The sequence below is a fragment of the Ahaetulla prasina genome, chromosome 4 (assembly GCF_028640845.1).
Source record: "Ahaetulla prasina isolate Xishuangbanna chromosome 4, ASM2864084v1, whole genome shotgun sequence".
Classification (NCBI taxonomy): Eukaryota; Metazoa; Chordata; class Lepidosauria; order Squamata; family Colubridae; genus Ahaetulla; species Ahaetulla prasina.
The window spans coordinates 105,171,406-105,199,357 of NC_080542.1; the positions used below are offsets into that span (position 1 = coordinate 105,171,406).

A 27,952-nucleotide genomic window follows, 5' to 3' on the forward strand; every position below is an offset into this window, starting at 1 on the left:
CTTTTAGTCTGTTTTTAAGTAATGAATATTTGTTGGATTTTGTTTATGTTTCTATCCAATTGTAAACTGTCCACAGCCACTTTGCAGTTGGGTGAATATATAAATCAAATAAAAGTAACGAATAGGGGCCACAAAGCAAGAATTACTATGCTATTGCAATCCACTTCAAGCATTCCTGGAAAAGTCCAACATGTGCAAAGCCTAGATCCAACAAACCGCGCCTGTGCCACTCCGCCCAGACTACTAGTGCTATGTTGTTCCTTGCGGCGGAGATGCCCACATTGTGGCATATCTGGGCGTGTCACCAGGAGTCCCTCCCCTTCCCTGAGTGTCGGGCGCAGACCTTAGTGACTGAAGCGCCATTTTGCGTTGCCGTCGCCACAGCGTAGAAGTTAGGTAATTGGAGGCAGCGGCAGGAGAAAGTCGGGGCTCGCCGCTCCCTCCCTTGGATTCCCACTTGTTTGGCCACCTGCCGCCTTAGACACGTGCCAGCATGAGCGACGTGGAGGAGAATAACTTCGAGGGGAGGGTAAGTAGTGAGCGGTTTCTGTTCGGACCGAGGTGTCGGAGGCCTGGCCTGGCCCTGAGGGAGAGAAGTGGGCGAAGAGGAAAAAAAAAAAAGAGAGCCTCCGAATCGGGCGCTGAGCGGGGCGGAGTCATCCTGACAGACTTCGTTGTTCCTTACCAAAATGGTTCCTTCTTCCGAGGTGGGGCTACGCTGCATCCCGCCCGCAGGGACGGTGCTCTCGTTGGCTGTTTCGACTCTGCCCTGCTTTACCTCCTTCCGGACCAAGGATCCTCGGACTTAACAAACCGTGATCCCGACTCCTCTTTTGGCGCCAGCCCTCACCCCTTTCATGGGTTTGGGTTCTGGCGTCCCCCTCGCGCTTTTAACCGTTTGCCCTGTCCCTATTTTATTTTATTTTATTGCCATTTTGAACGTTATTTCATTCCCTATCGTTTTAAATCTCCCTTTTCACTTTTAACAAACAGCATTTCCCCCCTCCCCGCAAATCCAAATAGAAAGTATGCAGGGACCCCATACACAGTCAGAGAAATCGGGAGGGCCGGCTCTAAAGAAGCCCCCTTGTCCTGGCAGAGAGTTGAGGATCGTTTCTAATAATAATTCGATGAAAATGGCGTCAGGATTTTTTCAGGTAAAAATGTTGTTAAGCTTCCAGCATGATTCATTAGGTTTACACTGGAAGACAGAGTCAACATTTTGTTACGATAAGATATTTAAGGTATGGTACTAGCGGATATTTTCTGCATTATTGTGGGCAGTCATAATGGTTAATTAGAAGCTACTTGCCACTGTTCCAATTCTAGGTTTGCACTATCTTAAATAACTTATCAGGTCATTATTTAATTATTGAAAGGGATTTCTAAATTTTATATAGAGAGTATAGTAGCATACTTGTAAAAATGGTGTCTGGGAAGAGTGTTAAGAGTATTTTTATATTTAGATTTGTGAGTGTATGTGTGTGTGTCTGTGTTATAGTATAAAAAAAAGTTGACATAATTTCGTTCCTCTCCTACCTTATAAATTTGGGAAAACTCATTTTTTTAAAAACTGACATATCTTGTTACTACTTTTCTCAAAAATCGTAATAGAAGTGTGTGATTCAATGCAAATCCTATCCTTGTATAAGAATATCATATTTCAGCCTTTACAATTAATGTTCATTTGGATCTAATAATGATGTTTCATAAAGCTTATTATTCTCACATATTTTAAATCTTGAAAAATAATCAAACCAAATATAAAACTGTGATAGGCTTTTTTAATATATTTAGGATTATAGTTTGATTTTCTGTGCAAAAGTTAGGAACACTTATCTTAATATTGAAACAGCAGCTGGAAGTTGTGAAGAAATGAAAAAAATGAAACAATTTGAACCCAGGGAAGATAGAAGTGATTATTAAAAGAATAAATTGTCCAGTATAATTAGAATAAGAATCTGGGTGCAATAGAATCCTCTTTGTTACTTTAAAAATAGTTCCTTATGGTATTGAAGTACCATGTTTTTTTGTTTTTTTGTTGTTGTTTTTTGTTTTTGTTTTTTTGCTGTGTTTTGGTGAGACACTTTCCTTAATTAAGAAGTGTCCTGCATTAGCTAGCACTGAACTGCTTGGCTTAATTCAGGTGACATATACATGTTCTCCTCAGTTTACAGCAGTTCTCATTTAGTGACAGCTCAAAGTTACAATGTCATTGAAAAAAGTGATTTTTGACCGTTTTTTTCACACTTAGGATCATTGCAGCATCCCCATGATCACGTGATTAAAATTCAGATGCCTGGCAATGGACTCATATTTGTGTTGGTTGCAGTGTCCAGGGATCATATGTTCACCTTTTGCAATCTTCTGACAAAGTCAATGTGGAAACCAGTTTCACTTCCCAACTGTGCTACTAACTTACCAACTGCAGTGGTTCACTTAACAACTATGGCAAGAAAAGTTTTAGATGGGGTAAAACTCACTTAACAAATCTGACTTAGCAATAGAAATTTTGGATTCAACTGTGCTCGTAATTTGAGGACTACCATACACTCTAAAATCCAGTCAGGCTCAATTATGATTATAAGTGGAAGTCTGCCAATAATGTCCGATTTTCTCTTGATTTTATTTTACATTCCCCGAGAAAATTCTAATAAATCACCATTTATTTTAAATTATTTCTCATCTATAGAATGCTTCTTGTGCAAAAAGCCACAAAAGGATTTTTGCGCATAACATATGTTTTATTTATTTCATACTTTTAAGCAGTGGTTGATTGCTATCGATTTGCCCTGGGTTGGGTGAATCAGTAGTGGCGGCGGGAGACTCTGCTCGGACACCTTTGCGCATGTACAGAAGTCTTGTGCGCGCCCACGAGCGAACCGGTAGTGGTGGGTTTTGAAACCCACCCCTGCTTTTAAGAATGGCCCACCTAACAGAAACCACTGCTATTTTCCAAGACCAGCTTATCTGAGTTTCTTGAGGTTCATCTGGCTTTTGAGTGATAAAAGTCACTAGCCTTCCCTTTAGGTTTATATCTGGGGGAAGACTTCATAAAGCTGAGAGATCCACACCAATTTCTTAAGATTTAAGAGTCTAGAGAAATTAAGTTGCTCATTGCACTTTTGAGAAGGTAGCGAAGTCCCTATAATGAATTTAGCAATTTAAATTTTGTAGTTTCCCTGTAGAATTTTTCTTATTTTTATAATATAAATATATTGAGGAATGTTGTTTAATATTTACAATTTTATATACAGATAGTATTTAATTTATGATCATAATGGAGCCTGGAATTTCTGTTGTAAATCATGGCAGTCATAAGTTGAGGGACTCATGATTGACCCAATTTTGTGACCTTTTATGCAGCAGTCGTTAAGGGAGTCAGTGCATTCCTATTTGGCAGTTTTTGCCAAAAACTGTCCCAAGAAAGCATGCTTCTAGCAAAAAGTATAAATTGCAGAGCACTGCAATCTGTCACAAAGGTGAGTCAGTTGTGAGTTGGACAGAATGCAGTCATGATGATATAAATGCAAGGATTATTTATAAAATACGGTTGCCTTCTAATATTAGTATGTTTTTGATGTAGACCTTGGTTAATCTTAAAAACGTTTACAAAGATAAGGGGATTACTGGGAAATTCCAAGATCATATAATAGATCTGGAAATTGGGAAAAATATATAGAAAGTGGCAGTATAAAATCATATCATTTGATTGCTTTCCCCCCATTCTTGATATGTTAATAAGGTCACCTGGGAATCAAGCTTAATTGAAAGAGGACCTTCAAACCAGGATAAAATTCCCATATTCAGGGTGGGGAGAAGGCAAAAAAATGAAGTACCATATCACTGATACAGAGAATATTCTTTTTCAATGTAATTTATTGTTTTCTCTGCTGTTCTAAAAATGACCAATACAGTTGTTCAATGTATATTTTTAAATTAGAAAGATCATTTATGCGAAAGATACAGTAGTCATGTTACTTTAAAAAGATGTCCTTGTATTAAAACCAGGCATTTCTAAATGTATTGGTCAGGATATAATTTCAAAAAGATTTAAGTGGAAATAGCATCAAGGCAATGCACCTTGTCTACTCTTTCCAAAGTTGTTCTAAACTAATAGGCATTTATATCAATCATGATGTAAATTTAAACCTATATGAATAGGTTTAAAAATACTTAATATAACTATTTTGTTGTCTTTCTTAATTGTTGATAGTGAGCCTTGGATATGTAATTTTTTTCCTTCTATTCAGTTGTGCCCATTTCTCAAAAATGCCTGGACAAGTCCCTGCAGTTTTCTCACAAAGATGTTTCAAAAGTGGTTTATGCCCAGGGCAGGACTAGAACTGTCTCCCAGTTTGTAGTCTTGAGCTTTAATAACATGTGATCCGGGGTAATGTTACAGGATCCAGTCTGGATCAGTCATCAGGACCAGAGCTTTCAAACTAATTCTAAAGCCCATCTTCTGGCTAGAGAGATGTTCCCTGAAAATGGACTCCAGCACAAGTCCAAAAGCTCAGAAGACAAAACCTCTTGTCCTTGTGACCAACCCAGATTGGATCCTTATAACAATTTGTTTAGTCTTTGTCAAAAATTAATACAGGTAGTCCTTGACTTATAACAGTTCATTTTGCGACTGTTTGAATAGAAAAAAGTGACTTCACACTTAAATTGTTGCAGCATCTCCATAGTCATGTGATTAAAATTCAGATGCTTGGAAACTAACTCATATTTAGGATAGTTGCAGTGGCCCTGGCTCATGCGAATTGTCTTTTGTAACCTTCTGACGAGCAAAGTCAATGGGGAAGCCAGTCAATAAGGCTCCCCTGATTTGTGATCATATTCAGGGGGAGTCCGTGGACTTTATGGGCATTATGGAGACCTGGCTGAGCGCAGAAGGGGGTGTCCCCCTGGTTGAACTGTGCCCTCCGGGTTTCCGAGCATTCCATCAGCCGAGGGCCCAGGGTAGGGGTGGCGGTTGTGATGAAAGAGAGTCTGGAGCCGAGAGAGTCCACTGTGCCTCAGATAGCCGGTTGTGAATCCCTTCTTGTGAAGTGGGGCCATAAGAATCAGATGGGTCTGTTGATCGCGTACCTGGCTCCTTGCTGCGTGACTACAGCCCTACCTGAGCTGCTTGAGGTGCTTGCCGGGGTGGCGATTGAGATCCCCAGACTTTTGGTCATGGGGGACTTCAATCTGCCATCGGCCGGCTTGTCGTCGACAGTGGTTCAGGAGTTCCAGGCTTCCATGACGGCCTTAGACCTGATCCAAGTAGCTGATGGCCCTACACACATGGGGGGGGGGTCCACACTGGACTTGATTTATATCTCTGGACAGTGGTTTAATGATCTGGTATTAGAGGATTTAGTGACGATACCGGTGTCATGGACAGATCATTTTCTCCTCCGCCTAGACTTTCAGACCGCCGCTCACCACCGCAGGGAGATGGAACCAATGCGTTGGCAGGGAGATGGAACCAATGCGCCTGATGGACCCCGAGAGGTTCCTGACAGAGCTTGGGCCGTTTCCTGAGGATCTTGCCCACGGCACAACTGAAGAACTAGTTGCGGCCTGGGAACAGGCCGCGGCTGGGGCTTTGGACCGTGTCGTGCTTTTGCGGCCTCTGACCCGGCATAGATCTCAATTGGCTCTGAGGAGCTGAGAGAGATGAAACGCCGGAGAAGACGCCTAGAGAGTACCTGGAGGTCCAGCCGTTCCGAAGCTGATCGGACACTAGTTAGGTCTTTTTCAAAAGCCTACCTAGTGGCACTGAGGGTTGCGAAACGTTCCTACGTTTCCACCCTCATTGCGTCGGCAGATAACCGCCCGGCTGCCCTGTTTCGGGTGACCCGTTCCCTTCTACACCAGGGGGGACGGGATGACCCCTTACAGGGACGTGCTGAGGAGTTTAGTGGTTATCTATACAATAAAATCGCTCAGCTTCGGGATAGTTTGGACCAAGATTGTGATGATCCGGATGAGATGACTGAGACACGTCTTGTTGATGTTGTTTGGGATGAGTTTGATTCTGTGGCTCCCGAGGACATGGACAGGCTGCTGGGGAGGCTACATGCCACTACATGTTTACTGGACCCGTGTCCCTCTTGGCTGGTGCTGGCCACTCAGGAGGTGACACGAGGCTGGCTCCGGGGAATTATAAATGCTTCCTTGTTGGAGGGGATCTTTCCCGCCGCCTTGAAAGAGGCGGTGGTGAGACCCCTCCTTAAGAAGCCTTCCCTAGACCCAGCTATTTTGGGTAATTACCGTCCAGTCTCCAACCTTCGCTTTGTGGCGAAGGTTGTAGAGAGTGTGGTGGCATGGCAGCTTCCCCAGTACCTGGATGAAGCTGTCTATCTAGACCCGTTCCAGTCCGGCTTCCGGTCCGGGTATAGCACGGAGACAGCTTTGGTCGCGTTGGTGGGCCAGGGATAGGGGTTGTTCCTCTGCCCTGGTCCTGTTAGATCTTTCATCGGCTTTTGATACCATCGACCATGGTATCCTGCTGCGCCAGTTTGGGAGTGGGAGGCACCGTTTATCGGTGGTTCTCCTCCTATCTCTCTGACCGGTCGCAGACGGTGTTGACAGGGCAGAGATTGACCGCGAGGCGCCTTACTTGTGGGGTGCCTCAGGGGTCGATTCTCTCGCCTCTCCTGTTCAAAATCTATATGAAACCGTTGTGTGAGGTCATCAGTGGCTTCGGGATGAGTTATCAGCTGTATGCTGATGACACTCAGATGTACTTTTCCACCCCGGGCCACCCCAACGAAGCTGTCGAAGTGTTGTCCCGTTGCCTGGAGGCCGTACGGGTCTGGATGGGGAGAAACAGACTCAGACTCAATCCATCCAAGACGGAGTGGCTGTGGATGCCGGCACCCCGGTACAGTCAGCTGCAACCGCGGCTGTCTGTTGGGGGCGAGTCATGGCCCCAACAGAGAGGGTACGCAACTTGGGTGTTCTCCTGGATGGACGGCTGTCATTTGAAGATCATCTGGCGGCCGTCTCCAGGAGAGCCTTTTACCAGGTTCGCCTGGTTCGCCAGTTGCGCCCCTTTCTGGACCGGGATGCCTTATGCACGGTCACTCATGCTCTCGTCACTTCTCGTCTGGATTATTTCAATGCTCTCTACATGGGGCTACCCCTGAAGTGCACTCGGAGACTCCAGTTAGTCCAGAATGCAGCTGCGCCGGTGGTTGAGGGAGCTCCACGTTGCTCCCGGGTAACACCACTCCTGCGCAGTCTGCACTGGCTACCTGTGGTCTTTTGGGTGCGCTTCAAGGTTCTGGTTACCACCTTTAAAGCGCTCCATGGCTTAGGGCCCGGGTACTTACGGGACCGCCTGCTATTACCTTATGCCTCCCACCGACCCATACGCTCTCACAGAGAAGGTCTTCTCAGGGTGCCGTCCGCCAAGCAATGCTGGCTGGCGGCCCCCAGGGGAAGGGCCTTCTCTGTTGGAGCACCTACCCTCTGGAACGAACTTCCCCCTGGTTTGTGCCAATTATCTGACCTTCGGCCCTTTCGCCGGGAATTAAAAACTTATTTATTTATCCAAGCGGGACTGGCTTGATTTTTAAATTTCCAAATTTTAAACTTTTTGTAATTTTATATGGGGTATTTTACGTTGGGTCAATTGACGGTTTTAATTTGGCCATGACTGAATATGTATTTTAAATTGATATTTTAATTTTGTATATTTAAATTGTTTTAACTTTGGCTGTACACCGCCCTGAGTCCTTCGGGAGAAGGGCGGTATAAAAATTTAAATAAATAAATAAATAAAAATAAATTTATTTAACAATTGCAGTGATTTACTTAATAACTGTGGCAAGAAAGATTATAAAATGGGGCAAAATTCTCTTTAACAAATGTCTCACTTTACACGAAAAATTATGGCTCAATTGTGGTTATAAGTCGAGAACTATCTGTAGTTCTTTGTAATAAGCTATCTATCATTATCTATGGTCTTATGCATTTTCCAGTTTTATTTATTTATTTATTTATTTTTCATATTTATATACCGCCCTATCTCCCTAAGGACTCAGGGCGGTTTACAGGCAGTTAAAACACATATAAATACAGATTAAAACGACAATTAAAAAACTTATTCTAAAGCCCAAATCATTAAAACAGTATAAATAATAAAAAACCCCTTAAAACCAATTACTTTAAAACCTAATCCAGTCCCGCGCAGATGAATAAGTATGTTTTAAGCTCGCGACGAAAGGTTCGGAGATCCGGAAGTTGACGAAGTCCTGGAGGGAGTTCGTTCCAGAGGGTGGGAGCCCCCACAGAGAAGGCCCTTCCCCTGGGTGTCGTAAAAATGGGTTATATTTAATACCCATTTTTCTCCCATTAAAAATCTGTTTTTAAAAGTTTTTCTGAAATAGTTAGATTATGTGATATTTAATTGTGGGAAAGTATGTAGAGAATAGTACATAAAAGCTGAATTTTACAAAAGCTACCAAGCATTTGCAGATTCTTGCTAAAAGTGCAAAATGTTTGAGATTTTTGCAACTTTACTCAGTATTTTAAAAATGATAGGAAAAAAATCTAAAATTAGAAAATAAAATGAACATTTTTAACTTCTGGAAAAATGATCAGCTTTTGAATTAAATAAATTTGAAGTAATTCAAGAGTAAAGTACCTATTTGGTACTTTAGTTTGGGAGAACGATTACCTCATTTAGATACATATAATATACATACACAAACTTTGCTCTTTCTATATTGCCTTGCCTGATACATTTCTTCTGATGGAGTACAAAGTAGACATCTAGTCAGACGGTTAACCAATTACCTGCACTATTAAACCATACTGATACTAACAAATAGTTTAGCTTTGTTTTTATTTTACTGTACAAATATTTGTAATGAATAAAATAATCACACTTAATGATAGACAGGAATCTATCTATCAAAGGTAGCTTCTATGGCTCAGATTCAAAGAAGTAAATCAAATTTGCATTTTCAGTATGGATTTGGGACTTGAATAACCAGCATTTAATATATATTTTAACCAAATTTGTAATAAGTTGTGCAATATTTCTGTTTAAAAAGCAGAAATCAAGACACTTTATTATTTGTATTTGTGTTAATGGATATGCCATTGCAATTCTTTGAATCTTTGCCTATAAGTCTATTTATCTTTTTAAACCTCAGGCAAGTGTGTATTTAAGAATGTGTGTGTGTGTGTGTGTAAATACAAATATGGATAAATGTTACAGATTTGAAAGTTGCTGAAATTAGGGAGGAGAATAGGTGTACAATATTTGGGAAACACTGGAAGTGAATCAGTGGACTCATTAGTAGAGCCTATATGATTATATCAGTTAAAATATTTTTAATTGCTTTTATAAACTAGTTATTTGCATTTCACCTGCTGGCTATTCCATTTTAGTCGATAAAATTCTGAAAATCCAGCAGGATTTTATAATCCCCACATGCTTAAATATACTAAATGTTCTTTTTCCATTAAGGTTAATGTTCGTGAAGAAATGGAAGAGTTTTTTCCAAGAATGTGGAAGATAAATCAAGATAAAAGAAGGCTAATGAAAAATGTTAAAGATCAGAAAATTAAAATTGAATGGGGGAAAAAATTGAACAGAAGATTGGTCAGATAGAAGCACTTGAATATTTTTAAGGCTATAATGAATTGTTTGAATTGGGGAAGAATACACGAAGTATGAAAAATGAAAAATGAAGAATGAAGAAAAGTAGAAAGCAAGAGTGAAGTAGCATTAAAAGAATCTGGAAGAATGAATGGGTCCTAGGTTAAGTAAATGTATGGCTTATGTTCCAGTGTCTGTATGATCAAGTTATAGATGAATTTGCATGATTACTTAGTTAATAGAACATTGGTCATCTGGTTCATGTAGGGAATTATTTGAGGAAATTACACAATATTAATAGTGGGTTAAAGAGAATCTTGCCCTGGAGGGTATTGCCTAACCATTTATTTTTCAGGCACAATCAATAAAATATAGTTACTTTTAACATAAGAAGGTAGGCATTTGTGCAACCAATACCATTTGTAATACTGCTTCTTTCGGTAGGAGTCACGCTCCCAGTCAAAATCTCCAGCTGCGAGTCCTGCTCGTGCAAAATCTGAGAGCAGGTCAGGATCTCGTAGCCCATCAAGAGCTTCTAAACATTCTGAGTCACACTCTCGATCAAGATCAAAATCCAGGTATGTTTATGTTTATTAAAAACTTTAATATGTTAAACTTTATTTGTACACTTGTTGGTTAGATCTTTCATTGGAAAATTTAGGCATTATGTAACGTAAGATTTTTGTCATGGCTTGAAAAATGCCCAGAAACTTCATAAATAGTCATATGGTGGTAATGATAAAAATAAAAAGGTAACATTGTGACATTGTAAAACCCATCTGAATTGTTGTACTGTGCATGTTTTCAAGCAATTGTGATGTGTTTTAACAATATGTAAGTATATACATGCAAGTGTAGAAATACAGGTAAGCCATTTAAATTCATTGCTACATGGTAATTATGAAAAATATGAAAATATTTCTATTAGAATGTATAAAGACTTTGAACATAAGTTAAAAGATTTCCATGACAAATTGTGTCCTAAATAAAAATACACAAATTTCTGCTCATTTCACACCTAGAATAGGGTGACAGTGGTCATGCAGTTTTGGGAGTCTTTCTGCAATTTACTGCTCCACTTTGGAATATTAAGACCTGTAGTATTATTTCATTTCTTTGCCTTTAAAAAATAAATAAATCTGTTTTAGGTTAGGTGAGGATTAGAATTTCTTGAGAGATTTCTTTGATATGTAACTCCAGCATTTTAACAGCATGTCAGGTACAGATCTTATTCCATAAGTTGCCCATAAATTTGGAATTAATGTCTTAAATTTTTATCAGTTGTTTTATAAATGCTTTCAGTAGTTTTAAATTGTTATTAATAACTTTTAATGATGGCTTATTGCAGTTTTATATGGAACTTTATTTTTACCATTTAAAGATCTAGATCCAGAAGACATTCTCACAGGCGATACACTCGCTCTAGATCCCATTCTCACAGGCGTCGATCACGAAGTAAATCATATACTCCAGAATATCGGCGTCGAAGGAGTCGAAGCCATTCTCCTATGTCTAACCGAAGAAGGCACACTGGCAGCAGAGTATGTAGTGTAAGCTTGTAGGAATATTATGAAAATACTTTGAAAATACCTATGTATTTTAAATTTTTTGTCCCATAGGAATGCGTGCATCCGGCTTGCAGATCATGTGATAATATTTTAACTTGGTACATTTTAGGCTAATCCAGATCCTAATACATGTCTTGGAGTGTTTGGCCTCAGTTTATATACTACTGAGAGGGATCTTCGAGAAGTCTTTTCCCGTTATGGGCCATTGAGTGGCGTCAACGTCGTGTACGATCAACGGACTGGGCGATCAAGAGGATTTGCATTTGTTTACTTTGAAAGAATAGACGATTCTAAAGAGGTAAAAAAAATTGAAATTATCAGGTTTTTTTGCAAAGATACTTGTTAACTTTGAAATTACCTGATAAATACTACAGATAAATTTCTGTAATCACATATATAATGAAATAAATGGCTTCTTTTGATGACTTTAACTATAGTTTAGTTTATGTAGGATCCTAAATATATGGCTAATCTTGATTGTTTTTTAAAACACAACCTCATATATCAGATTTTATTGTTTTACCCAATTAAAACTAATAACTATTCTGAGGCGCAAAGGATGCATCCTGGATGTGGGTCAGTATATTCTATGCAGGTAGTCCCTGACTTAACCTTAACAATTGAAAACAAATTCTGCATCACAAGTCAACACTATACCAATTTTAAGAATTATTTTTACCATTGAGGTAAGTTGAATCGTGGTTGTAAATATAAATCCAATTTAATTAAAGGCAAGTTTTGTAAGAAACTGCCCAAAAAGTCACAAATGCCATGATGATGTAACCAGTCAGAATGCGTCTGACCAAGCGTCCAGAATGTGATTACGTGACCATTTGGTGGGGAGGGGAGGGCGAAAGTCAAAAGTTTCAAATTAGGACACAGCTGACTTTTGGAGATAGACATTAATTCAAATTCTCATTAACCAAAGGGTTATAAATGGAAGTCTACCTGTATACTTTCCAGACATTTAGGTAGGATGTTGGCAAGTTTCCAGATGGTCTCTAGTTTAGAAATGCTACCTTGCATGTTAAAACATAAGGATGCTTGGGGTAAAACTACGCTTTGGTTTTGATGTTGACATTCTAACCAAAATGTGCCAATATTGACCAGTGCATGTTATTAGCAAGGAATGTTTTATGTAGCACAAATTCATTGGAGGCTGATAACCTTGCATCTTTTCTCTTATGAAAGTGTTGTTATTTGAAAGTCTTGAATGACCAGTATCATAATGTCCTGCAGCTCAGGTCAATATCTCTGGGAATTTCTCAGTAACAATTGTTCAGTAACAGTAAATTATGAACAGCAGGAATTAAATCAGGGGTCCCCAACCTTTTGGACCTCAGGGACCACTAAATTCATAATTTTAAATCCTGTGGACCACTAATATGATCTGCCTAATGACCGGCTGGGTGGGCGTGGCAATGTGGTCATGTGACTGGGTGGGCATGGCTAACTTGAGTTTACATCGAGTGGTGCATTGCCAGCCTCTACTCGCCACGCCTCGCCTGCCCACCTGGGCTCCTTAGGGCCCCAATAGGAAGCAGTTGTTGGAGCTAAGCAGCCACCAGGAGAAAGAGTTGGCAAAACAGCTGGCTTTTTTCAGATTGGATCTGACTGGGAAGGAGGCTCCGCAGAAGCACCTAACTGAGGAGTAGGAGCATAGGCTTTCCAAGCAGAGGGAAGACTGTGGGAGTGCAAGGCCAGGTACCAGCGCCTGGAGGTTCAGCGGGCTGAGTTGGTCAGCCAGTTCCAGGACATGATGCAGTCCCACTAGAACAAGGCCCTCTGGTTCTTTGCCACCAGGGGCACTTCCTTCCAGTCTTCACCTAAATCCCTGGCACTAGGAGACTGAAGCAGACCCCCAAGTTGGAATTTCTGCCCCCCTCTGGCTTGCACAAAAAGACCCCAAAGAGGAAGACTGTGCAGCAACAAAAACATTCATTGCATGTATCCATCCCAAGGGGCCATAGTTTGAGGACCCTTGATTTAGTGCAATATAAAAAATGCAAATAATTTTTCTGCGGACCACCAAAATTTTCTCATGGAACACCAGTGGTCCACAGACCACCAGTTGGTGATCGCTGAATTAAATGACAAAATACAGGTAGTCCTCGACTTAAAACGGTTCATTTAGTTCAAAGTTACAACAGTGCCTCTGCCTACCAACATCCATTGGTATTCATCTGGCTAGCGTCCTTGTAGCAAACAGCCAGTCAGCTTCTGCATGTTATCACTGATTCTGATTCAGCACAAGCAGCTGATTGGAATACCACCAATCAGCTGTTCTAAGCTGCAGGGATTGCCACAGCCCATTGCTGCCTCCGCATGTTGTGTTTTCGTCCTCTGCACGCTCCATTTTAGACCTGTTCCAGGCTGCCAGGATCGCCACAGCATATCGCCACCGATCGGTATTTGTGTGTCGTGTTTTCGGCCTCCACATGTTCTGTTTTGGCTGATTCCAGGTGGCGGTAATCCCCGCTGCCTGGAACTGGCTGAAAATGCAACACACGGAGGCATGTAGAGGCCAAAAATGCGATGTGTGGAGGTGGTGATGTGCTGTGGCAATCTCCACAGCCTGGAACAGGTCTAAAACGGGGCGTGCGGAGGGTGAAAACACGCTGGGCAGAGGATGAAAATGCGACATGTGGAGACGTCGATTGGTGGTGATGTGCTGTGGCAATCCCTGCAGCCCAGAATGGGTCCAAAATGAAGCATGCAGAGGCCAAAAACATGACACGCAGAGGCTGAAAACGGCTGGTGGGTGGGGGCTGGCGAGTAGATGGGGCTTCGGCAACAATTGCTGTATAAGCAATTCCACCCAATTGGGGGGGGGGAGTGCATCTTATACTCTGAAAAATACGGTATATAAATAATACTTTCACAGAGTACCTGGTTTTCTCTGAGCTTGGTTGGGGTTGATAGGATATGCTAATGTATTTTAAAGAGAGAGGACTAATACAATATCAGAACAAAATACATATTTTGCACAAAACCATATTATGGCTGTTACAGTTTTATCTTGGTGCAAAGTTAACACTATTGTTTATTATTTGTAAGTGTACATAATTTTGTGGTATGTGTGAACTTGTCCTGTTTGTCATATTAAAAAATGTGATAGCTAATATACTGCTAACTCAGCATATAAATCCACGGCTCAGCTACTTCATTTTAAACCAAATATTTTATACTGCTAATCCAACTAGGTAGTAGCATCCAGCTAAGCCTTGTTGATCTCAAATGATTAAGCAAATTTGGGCCTAGTAATTTGCATGGAATTATCAGAAAAGTCAGAGCTATAGGGAGGCTTAAAAAAGAAATGAGCAACAAGTTCCTTTTTTATTATAAAGAAACCTACATAAATACTTTAATCAACCAGAATCTTAATTCAGCCAGAAAAAGACTTTATTATTGCTAAGATCTTTTGGAAAATTAGGAAGAAATTACATACATGTATGATCTTTCCCATTACATTATCTTTAACCTATAGTTAAAATCTACAAAAAAATTGTATAAAAAGTATAGTTAAGATCTAATGCCAGTTGGACGTCTTTTTTAAAAGGAGATATGGTAAACTTATGAATTAATTAGGCATAATTTGTTCCAGGTGAAGTTTTAAAAGATTTAATTATTTATTCATTTGAAACAGTTTAGTTAGTTTAGTTTAGTTTATTAAATTTCTATACCGCCCTTCTCCCAAAGGACTCAGTTTGACTCCTGCCATTAATATTCTGCTTAATATTTCCATTGATACTATAGTGAATGAGTTAAATCCTTAGAGCTAAGAATTATATCTGTATCAAATCAAGTTTCAGGTTGCTTTTACATTTTTGCCAATTTTTCAAAATTGAAGTTTTGCATATCACTATAAATAAATCTAAATAGTTCAGAGTTTATGGTATATCACCTTCAGGATTCTGATTCTTGTGATAATGTGTTTTTAGATAGATTAGCTTTATTGATTAGCCTATAAGTCATATCAAAGTATAAGGTTCAAACACACAATAAAATTGTATTTTATTGTCACCGCTGCAATCTACCCCAATCAGGCCCACATATGCCAATCTCACTCGGATCATTTTACTCAGAAACTGCTGTATTAAATGTCATTTGAAATTCTGGCTACACATGAGATATATTGTTTTAATATGGGTCTCCGACTGGGCCATATGTTTAATGTATGGACCAAGGTACTTATCGCTTCCCCCCTTATAGAGACAGCAATCAAATAATATATGAGTCAGGTCTTCTACCTCTTCAGCTCTGCAAATACATGTATGTTCATTATATAGGATAGAATGGAATCTCCTAAATCTAACCATTTTATCAAGCTGTTTGAATCTTGCTCAGGTAAATAAGAAAGCCCCTGATAAGTCCAATCGAGCTTTTGAGCGCATGGCAGTAAGACCAAGTGCTTATTTCAGGGTTCAAAAAAATATAAGACAGGGTCTTATTTTTGAGGAAACACGGTAGTTGGTAGTTGCCATCTATGTCTCTAGTTATGTTTGCCAAACACCATAATTTTTGGTTTGGGTTTGCTAATAATTAAGAGAGCTGACAGTAGTGTTATATGGATGGCATGCATATTTATTTTATGAAAAAAAAGTGGATAGGGCTTTTAAGAATCATGTGTTGAAAAGTGCTGTTTTGCAGGTCTGGAAAAAATATTCTTATAAACTAGACTATAAGATTCCTATATGGGCGAGCCCCAGACATGCAATAGAGAATATAAATATAGAACAGAAACAGGAAATGATTACTTATAAAGAACTTTTGTATGCTGAAGGAGGTAGATTGCAATTAAAATCATTACAGGTATTAAATGAAGGAATTATACTTGGTTTCAATATGGGCAACTAAGTGCTAGATGGAAAGAAGATCAAAAAATTGGTATAATGCAAAGGGAGGAAAATTTAATAAAGCAAATTAGAAATCAGACCCAGGAGCATATAAAGAGATTGTATAATGTGTTGCTTTAAATAGATTCGGAAAAGGATTTGATAAAATGGGCACAGAATATTCAGGAACCAATAATGTTGGAAACATGGGAGAAAATCTGGGTTAGAAGTGTTAAGTTTACACAAGCACAGAATTTAAGGGAAAAATTTTATAAGATGTTTTATAGATGGCACTTAGATCCCAAAAAATTATCATGTATGTATCCTGATATCCAAGCAAAATGTTGGAGGTGTGACACTGATGACGCTACATATTTTCATATTTGGTGGACTTGCAAGAAAATTAAGGCCTTTTGGATAAGAATTTGGTGGATTATTCAAAATGTCCTGAAGAAGAAGATAAAGTTCCTGCCGCAATTTTTCCTTTTGGGAATTATAACGGATTGTACAGAGATTGAGACTAAATTGATTCTGAATTTAATAACAACAGCAAGGCTGTTGATTGGACAATATTGGAAGAAAAAAGAGTTACCTACAATAGAAGAATGGATATTGAAAGTTACTAATTTGGCTGAGATGGCTAAAATCTCAGCTTTTTTGAAAGACAATACGCAAGAAAGATACTTAATTGAATGGAAAAAATGGATTGATTATTTACAAAACAGATATCAGATTAAGAAATATCAGATATAATTAGGAAGTATTATTTTATGTAATGGGGGGGTTGGGAAATGAAAAGATTTGGATGAGGTGAATTGGATTAGAAGGGAAAATTTTACTCTCTGTTTGGCTTATGTATAACAATACCTTGTGATTGACCCGGGAAGCCGGGGGGGGTGGTGGAGGGAAGGGAGGGGGGAAGGGGGTTTTGTGGGGGGGGAAAAAGGGGGAAAATGTTTTTGTTTGTTAAAACTTTTTCAATAAAAAAAAGAGAGAACTGACAGTAGTAACTAAATCTTCTTGGTAGTCTACGCAATCCTACTTATAATTATGATAATATCATATCAATATAGAGCAAGATGTTGCAATTTCTATTTAGAATCGTTGAGATGTGCATCATAGTGTCCTTCATTAATCCTGGCAAATCATTGATGTATAAATTAAATAGTAATGGAGGTAAAATACACCCTTGCCTTACCCCTTTTTATGTGTGAATCCTGTTAGTCAGAACTCCATTAACCCCATATCGCACTTTCAAACAAGTATTTGTATATAAGGCTTTAATCAGGATTAGTAGTCTAGGTTCAGTTTTAAGAGCTGTCAGTTTACGCCATAGTACATCTCTGATTACCGAATCAAATGTGGCTGTAAAGGCTGCATATAGGGGGCTCCTCTTATAAGCATATTTAGCAATTAGATAGTAGATAGAATTTGTCTGAAGCCTGCTTGTTCTTCTATGAGAATATGATTTTCCTCTGCCTAGATTTTCCTTTTGTTCAGAAGAAACCTTGCATATATATATTTTGCTACAATATTTATCAGGCTAATGGGTCTATAATTACTGGGATCCTTTTTATTCCCTTTTTTTATATGAGGACCACTATTGCCATCTTCCAGCCAACTGGAATATGGCAAGTGTTATTTATATGTGTGAAAAAGCCTGCCATTAATGGACTTCACTAATCAGCAAAATTCTTAAATATTTCTGCTGGTAGAAATCCTCACCAGGGGCTTTGTTTTGACATTTAATAATTGATTTTATTTCTTTTACAGAGACTGGTGGCCAAGAGGAAAGAGTTTCAGGGGGTGCTAATTCACTTCTTTAAGGCTGTTTCTCTACTTATTTGGTAGAAGCAAACAGACTTTAATAGTAGTTCTCCCATTCCTCAGCAGAGATTGGTCTATCAAATGCAAATATCTGTTCCTTTAGAACTCCTGCTATATTGCTGAATTATGACTTTTAGCAGCCAATTCAAGTTCTACCCAAATTAAGGTGGCAGAACTTTTTTTCTTTAATTTTAATTTTAATTTTAAATTGTTTTGTGTTCTCTTCCTGTGTGCAACATCTCAGGTTATATATGAGCAGTAGGATTCCTCTGGGCAAGCCTCATGGCTGCCTTCAATTTCTTTTTCAGCCTCTGGCATTCAGAATCAAACCAACGGAGTCTACCCACTCGAGATCTTTTGATAGCAGGTTTAGTTGTTAGATGTTTCTTCAGGATATTACAAAGATGCATTGAAGGTTGATGGCCAGTCAGTAGTAGATGATTGGATTGTTCTAGACCAATTAGTAGCATTCTCTGCTTTAAGACAGTCTGACAGTATCAACTTTAGCTAATATTAACCTTTTATTATGGGTCACCTCTACCTTTTTGGTGAGCCATTATGTCAGCCATGTTACATGGTCTTGAATCTGAGCAACCTCGCAATGTCACACAGATTGATGATCGCTCTCGTCACTAAAGTGAACCATGCTTTTATAAATAATATTCATTTTACTATAATTTGCATTTAATAACATTTCTGTAAGGGGGAAAAGATTCGTATAATATGAACAGAAACCAGAATAAATTTGCTTGGATTAAAAAAAAAAAAAATTTACATTTGTAATTTTGATCCCAAAATTGGAATTAACATTGATAGATTTTTTCCTCTTTTCCATTCTTAGTATTCTAAGATATCTAAATAAAATAACTTTAAACACATTATACAGACATCAATGTATTGAAACAACATAATGCATAAGATTTATAACATAATAAAAAGAAAACAAGTATTTTTGTGGCATAAAAGGAAACACAAGGTGGCAGTATAGACTACAATTAATGTGGTTTTAAAGAACATTAAATAGGGATATATTCAGTATTCAGTTTTCCTGTTATTTTGTTTCAGGCTATAAATAATACCGAATTAGCTTCTGTGAATGTCTGTGAATTTAATCTCTAAATTCTCAATTTTCCCTCTTAAATATAATTATTTAAATAATATCCTGAAATGTATTTGAGGCCAATTCATAAGTGTTATTGTACAATAGGGCAATTCTGTCTTACACAAAGACATTCTGAGTGAACATTCTGATAGGACTATCTATTATGATATAGAAGCAGTAATTCTCTTTGGAATGGCATTAACTTTTTCTAACAAAATATTTGATGGCAAGCAGGCATTTTCCTCATTAGTGGAAATTTTTAACTTTTAAATGTCTTAACATAAACATGTTATTTGGTTCTTAAGCTAATGAAATACATCATTGAGAATTTTTGAAAAATAATTTAGTAACTTGATGTAAAGCAGTAGTAATAGCAGGTTTCAATTTCTCTGATTCTGCGCAATGTAAAATCGGTCTCATGATATATTAAGCATGTTTTAAAATATATTTTTATTGTTATTATAGTAAAATACACAGGAAAAAAGTTTATGTTAAATAGTGACAATAGATATGGTAGAATAAAACAAAATAAGCAATATGGGAAAACTTTCCAGAGACACATTCTTGCCTTCTGTTACAAATGACTAAATTTGCCTTACTATGCAATGTGTACTATATATAGGAGTCAACTTTACATAAATTTAATTAGATTTCTATTAAGTATATATAATGCCAATTTGTGATTGCTACATATTCTCTATTTTTAGTTTTTCAATCTGATGTTGTAGGCAAAGTTTCTCTTTTCCAATGCTGTGCCAAATTCGTTCTTGCAGTTGTCATATATTTTAGTAAATTATGTGATATTTTTCATTTATACTCAATAAAAATATTTGTGCATTCAGTTCAAATTTTATTTTTACGATTTTCTGACATTTTGATGTATTTCTGTGTACCACTTTTGAGATTTGTTTTTTAATATCACCCCCCCCCATGCAGCATGTTTAAAAAGTGACTAATTAAAAAGTCATATAAAAGGGAATCTGTTCTACAAAAGAATTAGTGTTAATGGATCTGTGAAGAAAGTAAAGGCAGAAGATCTTTGAGGAACATGAAAACAGAAGTTGTATATGGGTTGTTTTTAAATTAGATGTTAGTTTTGTATTTGTAGGTTTAAGTTTTTGTGGTTTATTGTGTTTTTATGCTTATTTTATAGGTAGAATTTTAATAATGTTTATATAGATTAAAAAATAACTGGGGTCTCTTCTGGAAGAGCTTTGAAACTTCAATTATACCCAGTTCTAGAAGAAATGAAATGGAAATAGACAGGGAAATCATGAAATGATAACTGAGTCTGCAAGAAGAAGCTAATCATAGAATTCTTTACTTTAGTTGCAAAAAACCAGCTGCCTATTTATCTTTTTATTTGTTTTTTGCTTTGCTTAGAGATAAAATGTTAGGAATGCATTAGCATCTTCCTCTGTTGGCTTAAAAATGACCACATTTAATTTCTCTCTCCCCCCCCCCCAATTTGAAGTTAATTTGTAGAAGATTACTATATATAGACATAAGAGGGTTTTGGGTTTTATCTTTCTTGTAGGCAATGGAACATGCAAATGGAATGGAGCTCGATGGTAGAAGAATCAGAGTGGATTACTCTATCACAAAGAGAGCACATACACCTACCCCTGGCATCTACATGGGCAGACCAACTCAGTAAGATATTATTTTTATTTAGTAATATGTTTCTCATATTACTATGAGAAATGCATTTGCCATTGGACTCTAAGTTCCATTCCTTTAAACATGTTTTAATCTAATGACTTCTTTATTTCACTCTTACTGTTTCTACAAATAAATTCTATGGCTGGCATTTTAAGTGAGACTTCAGAGCTCAATGAATAGGAGTAAACATATACAGATTTGCTTATTCAAACTCCAAACAATCTATTTCACTAGAGTTTTCCATCAGAAGGTTTCAAAAGATTGGGTTCCAATACCACAGAAATAGTTCCAATATTTTGCTATAGGAAACCAATTGAACTCAAAATAAGCCCATTGTTCCCCCTTTTACGTTTTGGTCCTGGGACTCCAGAAATAGGTGTAATTATAGTCTGTACTCAGTATTTCCTGAAGAATAAATATTTTTAAAATTACCATAACATTCAAAGGAAGCAATAGTGGTATCTATTTTTGCAGCTTTTCTTGGCAAATAGCTCAGAACCTAATTCAGTTAAGCTTTCAATTCAGGACAGGCCATGAACAGTATTGCTCCCTAATGAATGACTTCGGCTTTCGTAATACACATGTACAGGGCCTACCTGTCAAATTTAACAACATACTGTACTTTATATATATAGCATCCTGGAGTTGAACATTATAGCATATCGTGAACAGTTTTCTATTTGCCAATTGCCAGAAAAACACACACTTCCTTTCACTACATCCAACCAAGAGCTGTAGAGATTACTGTATTTGTTAAGTGGCCCCAGTCTTACAAATCTGGGCAGTATAACAATAGTACTTAGACTTATATACTGCCCCATAGTGCTTTACAGCACTCTCTGGGCCGTTGAAAGTGCCGTCAGTATATTGCAGCCAACAATCTGGGTCCTCATTTTACTGACCTCAGAAGGATGGACAGCTGAGTCAACCTTCAGCCAATTACGATTGAACTCCAGGCTGTGGGCAGAATTAGCCTGCAATACTGCATTCTAACCACTGCCACTGGGTTCTTGATGTACAACAGAATAACTAAAATGAATAAAATTAAACTATAGAATAAAAACCAATTAAAAATACTACAGGAATGTATACATACAGAGAAATGACCACATATCAGTTAACTGGAGTTGAAAGCTTGCTTAAAAAAAAAGAATATGCTTTATTCATTTTTTTCCTGAGCTTAGGATAAGACTTGAGCGCATTTTGTAAATAATTTTTGATAACTGATGCCAGTTTGAATAACTGCTGAAATTAAGTCAACTATGAATCTTCAGTTCCTTCATTAGAAGTACTGTTTTGATCCTTGATACAAAATCTTAAATAGATGTATAGCTTTCAGCTAACCTGTCTGAACTCTCTTTCTTTTTTAAAATAAATAGTAGTGGAGGCGGAGGAGGAGGAGGCGGAGGAGGAGGCGGCGGTGGAGGAACTGGCCGTCGCCGTGATTCCTATTATGACAGAGGATACGACAGAGGATACGACAGATATGAAGAATATGATTATCGCTACAGGTATTCAATTCAAATTATGTGGAAGCGATGGAAAACTTTTAACACAAGCAATAAATTCCGATAGTGATGCTTAAAAGTTTGTGAAGTCTTTTGAATGTTCAGTATATCTGCATAAATATGACCCAAGACATGATCTGTTTTCCACGCATCCTAATTAGATAGAGAATCTAAATCTAAAAAGCAGTAAAAAATTAAACTTATTTATTTATTTATTTCAATAATGGATTTTTCCATTGGGCAGCAATAACTGCAGTTAAATGTAACTGCAATTAAACATTCCACTATTGATCAGTCCTGCGGTTGGAAGAATTTTAGCTCATTTCTGCTTTCAGAATGCTTCAACTTCTAGAGAGCCAGTGTGGTCTTAATGGTTAAGGCACCAGGCTAGAAAGAAGGGGGCTGTGAATTCAAGCGCCGTCCTTAGCCATAAAAGCCAGCTGGGCGACTTTGGGCCAAACACTCACTCTCTTTCCCAGCTCACGGGGGCTGGTGGGGGGAGGCAAGTTAAATATGTTTGTTCAATAATAATGATAGAATACAAATAAATAAAATTTTCAGAGTTCTGTTTTGGTCTCCTCCATTTACAGAACATTTTTTCATTAAGCTTTCAGCTTACATTGGTCGTTTTTCTTAGATGGTAGATGGGCAGAAATGTTATTTTTGTAGAATACAAGTGGTCCTTACTTTACAATCATAATTGAATCAAAAAATATGGTTGTAAGTTGTGGCTGTTAAGTGAGGCACCCGCATAATTGTCTTACTTAATGGCCCTGATCTCCTCATTGCAGTCATTAAGAGGAGCAAGAGATATTTCAGGGTGGGAAAATACATAGAAAGACCAACACAGCCCCAGGCTTACACTGCAGCATCTCCTCAGTTCATATGAGGCCTGCTTCAGACTCCCCAGGCCTTTCACCACCCCGAGACACCCTGTGTTCCATGCCCTTGGGCTTCCTCCCCCATCTTGCTCCACTTACCTTTTCCAAAGATTGCCTTTGGGAAAGCAGAGCAACCAATCTCCACCTCCGCTATTCCTTCACTCCACCTCTGCTTTTATTAAAAAGAGAGAGAGAGAGAGATCAGACGAACTATGTTGAAAGTTATAACTCTATGCAGTACGGAAGTACGTGCCATTTTGGAAGTGGTCACAGTTCTCAAATTGCAAGAAATGCAGTCATTCCCAAAATGATGCTTATTCCAGGATGTCATAAATCAGCCTATGTATAGGATGGCTATTTGGGAGATCACCAAGTTCTGTTTCCCAAAAGCAATCTTTGAGATTGGCTTTGGGAAAGAATCTGCCAATACACCATGTCACCTTTCTATATCGAAGCCACTTGATACAGTCCTGCAAATGATAACCATTTTGGGAGCAACCACAATTTTTTTATTGCAAGCTGCGTGGTCTTGATTGGTCAACCCTTCCTAGAGAGGTTAACAATATTGTTGAATTGCATCCATTTATACACAGTTTCCCCGACAGTGGATTGGCAGAGTCCAAACTCCTGGGAAATAGTTTTGTAAGCTTTTCCAGCCTGATAAGGACCAACAATTTCACTGGAGGTTCTCAGAATTCTCCTTTGTTGGAGCTCCTTCCCCATTTAGCAGAGATGGACAATCCAAGAGTCATATGAGTGACCTAATTTCCATTTGTGGACACAGACCACCCTAAGAGTACACCACTAAATTTGGGAAACAAACCTCAATTATCTACATTGCAGATTTAAAGTGACAAATAAAAGTATATGGTTTGCATAAGCCAAATCCATCTGTAAATTTCTCTCAAAATGTGTGAAAGATATGCCCAAAATATTCAGACCTGCCTCTTCCAGGACATTGCCAGAAAGTATTTTGCAGTATTTGGAAAACTAAGTTTATTTATTTACAAAATTTCTATACTGCCCATCTTATCTAAGTGACTCTAGGCAGTTTACAGGCAAGTTACTGCTCATATATAATATGATTTTCCATTTGTATTATGTTTGAAATGAATAGAAACAATGTTTTAGCCATTTTATTGGCTGCTATTAGTATGATATAGTGAATATTATTAAAATACTCAGGATACCATAATAAAAACAATTTTAAAAAATAGCGTGAAAGCAGGCAGCATAATAATAATAATATACTGAACATTTCATTAAAAATGAATGAAACTTTGTAATTTGTGTGGGGGAAAGGAGTGGCCATCTTATACTTTGTACCCAGCAGATATATGAACTATTTTCCTTTGTTACCACTTTTAAAATCCAAACTGGTAATAGCAGATACATTTTCTAATAAGGAACATTCTTTGTTCCTTGTTAGATAGAAAATAATCAATCAAGCATAGTCAGTTGATTATTTTCTAATAAAAAATAGGAGGGGGGTCTTCTATCATTGCATGTCCTTTTTTTTAAGGAAAAAATAGATTCATCAGATGCTATCAGGATGTGATGACCTTGTCTGTGTCCTATGAAAGAGGCAAAATAAATAGGGAGTGAGTTTTCCAGTATTAAATTCATTTAGTGACCATTTGAAGTTAAAACAATACTGAAAAAAGTGACATGACCATTTTTCATACTTATGACAGTTGCAGCACTCCCATGGTCAAATAATCAAAATTTGGATGCCTAGCAACTGACATGTATTTATGCCAGTTACAATGTCCTGGATCATGAGATCATCTTTTGCGACCTTATGACAAACAAAGTCAATTGGGAAGCCAAATTAACAGTCATGTTACTAACTTAACAACTACATTAATTCACTTAACAACTGTGGTAAGAAAGGTAGTCAAATAAGGTAGAACCCTCTTAACAACTATCTTGCAAATTTTTGAGTCAATTGTGGTTGCAAATTGACTACACACACACTGCCTTCCATTGAGGACCTGTATACTGCACGAATCAAGAAGAGGGCCATGAAAATATTTACAGATCCCTCACATCCTGGACATAAACTGTTTCAATTCCTTCCATCAAAACGACGCTATAGAGCACTGCACACCAGAACAACTAGACACAACAACAATTTTTTCCCGAAGGCCATCACTCTGCTAAACAAATGATTCCCTCCACACTGTCAAACTATTTACTAAATCTACACTACTATTAATCTTCTCATCATTCCCATCACCAATCTCTTTCCACTTATGACTGTATGACTGTAACTTTTTGTTGCTATCATTAAGGGTTAAATTGTACCCTATGACCATCGTTTGTGTTGTAAATGTTGTACCTTGATGAAGGTATTTTTTTTCTTTTTCTTTTATGTATACTGAGAGCATATGCACCAAAACAAATTCCTTGTGTGTCCAATCACACTTGGCCAATAAATTCTATTCTACTCTACTCTACTCTACTCTACTCTACTCTATTCTATTCTATTCTATTCTATTCTATTCTATTCACAGGTAGTACCTCAATCAATAACCATTCAAATGCTGTGTCGTCACAATTACATAACTGCAATTTGGGCACTTTACAACTGGCACACATTTACTATGGTGCTATACTTTTGATTGTGCCTGACATTTAAAAAAGAAAAGAAAAATCAGGATTATTGGATTACAGTTCATTGTAAAGGCTTTTAATTAGAGTGTGACGAAATAGTTAATACTATTCATTGTAATATTTTTTCATCGGTAGAAAAATCACTTTAAAATCAGAGGAAAGATATACAGTGTGAGAAATAAACAATAAAATAAAAATGGAAGAAAGTTGGTCTGGGAAGAAAATATCCTAGGAAGTGCTTAAATGGCAAATAGGGTAATTTGGAAGTTTCACACAAAAGTCCTGATCATTATAACCTACATGTTGGGAAGTTATTTAAAAATAGAATGTACACTTGTGCTAAGTAACCTATAGCTGTTATATAAATCAATAGTTCACACTACCAATTGCATTTGAGACCGGCACCTCTGTCTGTAATTGATGCAGTTGGTAAGTGAAAATATCATGTGACTATACTGGACATAAAAACTTCAGCTCCACTGCAATTGTTTAGCAGGTCACTGCAACTCATTAATATCACATGACCACAGCTTCCTGCTGCCTTCCCTATTGACCTTGCTTGTTGTGACTGTAAAGGTCACAAATGGCATTCACAAGACCACAAGCTGCTTCAGTCACCGTAAATGCGTGCCAGTTGCAAAGTGCCCAAATTCCAGTTACGTAATTGTGAGGACATAGCATTTGAATGGTCACTGATTGAAGTAGTAAGTAAATGAAATAGACTACCTGTGTGTGTGTGTAGTCAACGTGCAACCACAATTGACTCAAAAATTTGCAAGATAGTTGTTAAGAGGGTTTTGCCTTATTTTACTATCTTTCTTACCATAGTTGTTAAGTGAATTAACTGTAGTTGTTAAGTTAGTAATATGACTGTTAAGTGAATCTGGTTTCCCAATTGACTTAGATTGTCATAAGGTCGCAAAAGATGATCTCATGATCCAGGACATTGTAACTGGCATAAATATATGTCAGTTACTAGGCATCCGAATTTTGATTGCTTGACCATGAGGGTGCTGCAACCGTCATAAGTATGAAAAATGGTCATGTCACTTTTTTCAGTGTTGTTTTAACTTCAAATGGTCAATAAATGAATGATTATAAGTCAAGGATTACCTGTATAAAATTTAACTCTTGTTTTTCCACATTATAAACACTACAAACAATTTTTCAATTAATATCTTCAAACCTCATTAATGCCTATACCTGTGAATTGCTATAATCTATGAATATGGAAATGAGCCACTGTCAACAGTAATACTTTGCATTTTTTTCAAAGGAGGCGATCACCTTCACCATATTATAGTCGTTACAGATCAAGATCAAGATCTCGTTCCTACAGTCCAAGTAAGCATAACTATATTAATTAAAGAGTAAATATGCATAATCTTAATATAGTGAGAGATTTTAAGAGTTGCGTAGGAAATGCTAATACAATATACTCCCCTTTCAGAGACAACTAAATTAATGTAGAAGCTGATGTGGTGGTATAAATTTATCATTACAGCATTCTTTTTTCTTCCTTTTAGGGCGTTATTAAGAAGAGAAGTCAGTTACAGAGCAAATAACATTTTTCAACAGCATGTTCTGAACCTAGCTTTTCCTGTTGGTTCCCTACCATTATCCTGTATCAAATTAAAATGTTCCTGGTTCATTAAGATGTATTTTCTTTTCAAATACCCATTTTCATCTCTTTACTGTAATATTCCAGGTGTAATTGTTGTAGTTTTATGTGCTTAAATATCTTTTAAAAAATTAATGGGAATCCCAGAGTGGTAAAATATTTTGTAATTCATGCATTTGTTTTTTAAACAAGTGGATTTTTGTTGAACCTCATGGAGAAAGAACTGGTATGTGCTAATGCTTGCATGTTGTATTTTCAGTAGAAAACTACTACTTTAATAACCTCTCATCTTTTTGGTTTCAAAAAAATCCGCTTGTCCAGTTTATTTCATTTTAACACAATTTGATATGTAATCTGAAGCCAGAATTTTCCTGTATTTTTAGTTTAATAATTAAAACAATATTGGACTGGAAGGTATATCCCTTGGAGGGTGAAAAAACCTTATACCCGACACACTCTCTTTAATAGGCTTTGGTAAAATAATCCCAGTGCTGCTGAGAGGAAATTGAAATTTCTTTTAAATACCAAGCTGACCTGCAAAGTATTCCTCCTATTTTTATTACCCCATAATCAGAATAGGCCCAAATGACTGGATATAAGAAATATTTGATCTGTTCACACAAGTCTATATGATACAGAAATTAAGATGAAGCAGGTTCTATTTAGTAGTATGATCTGAAACTGTAATTATTTGACTTTTCAAAATAAATTTAAATTGTACAAAT

The 27,952-nt window shown here is 37.5% G+C and overlaps 1 protein-coding gene across 5 annotated transcripts; it reads left to right on the forward strand.

The window, feature by feature from the left end:
• Window positions 1-342: 342 nt before the first annotated feature.
• Window positions 343-27,952, forward strand: TRA2A (transformer 2 alpha homolog). Of its 5 annotated transcripts, none has more exons than XM_058179471.1 (8): window positions 343-1,157; window positions 10,052-10,185; window positions 10,989-11,157; window positions 11,285-11,473; window positions 20,477-20,592; window positions 21,981-22,112; window positions 26,883-26,950; window positions 27,133-27,952. In XM_058179471.1, the coding sequence occupies exons 1-8, from the start codon at window positions 1,029-1,031 to the stop codon at window positions 27,141-27,143; spliced, it is 948 nt and encodes a 315-aa protein (XP_058035454.1). In that variant the 5' UTR covers window positions 343-1,028; the 3' UTR covers window positions 27,144-27,952. The 5 variants fall into 5 exon arrangements, with proteins under 5 accessions (XP_058035454.1, XP_058035458.1, XP_058035456.1 ...); XM_058179475.1 differs by having other exon boundaries at window positions 343-707; XM_058179473.1 differs by having other exon boundaries at window positions 343-529.

Coding starts and splice junctions, on each gene's coding strand:
- TRA2A (XM_058179471.1), top strand. CDS start 1,029: ATGCAGGGACCCCATACACAGTCAGAGAAATCGGGAGGGCCGGCTCTA. Junction 10,186..10,988: donor CGATCAAGATCAAAATCCAG/GTATGTTTATGT, acceptor TACCATTTAAAG/ATCTAGATCCAGAAGACATT. Junction 22,113..26,882: donor GAATATGATTATCGCTACAG/GTATTCAATTCA, acceptor TTTTTTTCAAAG/GAGGCGATCACCTTCACCAT.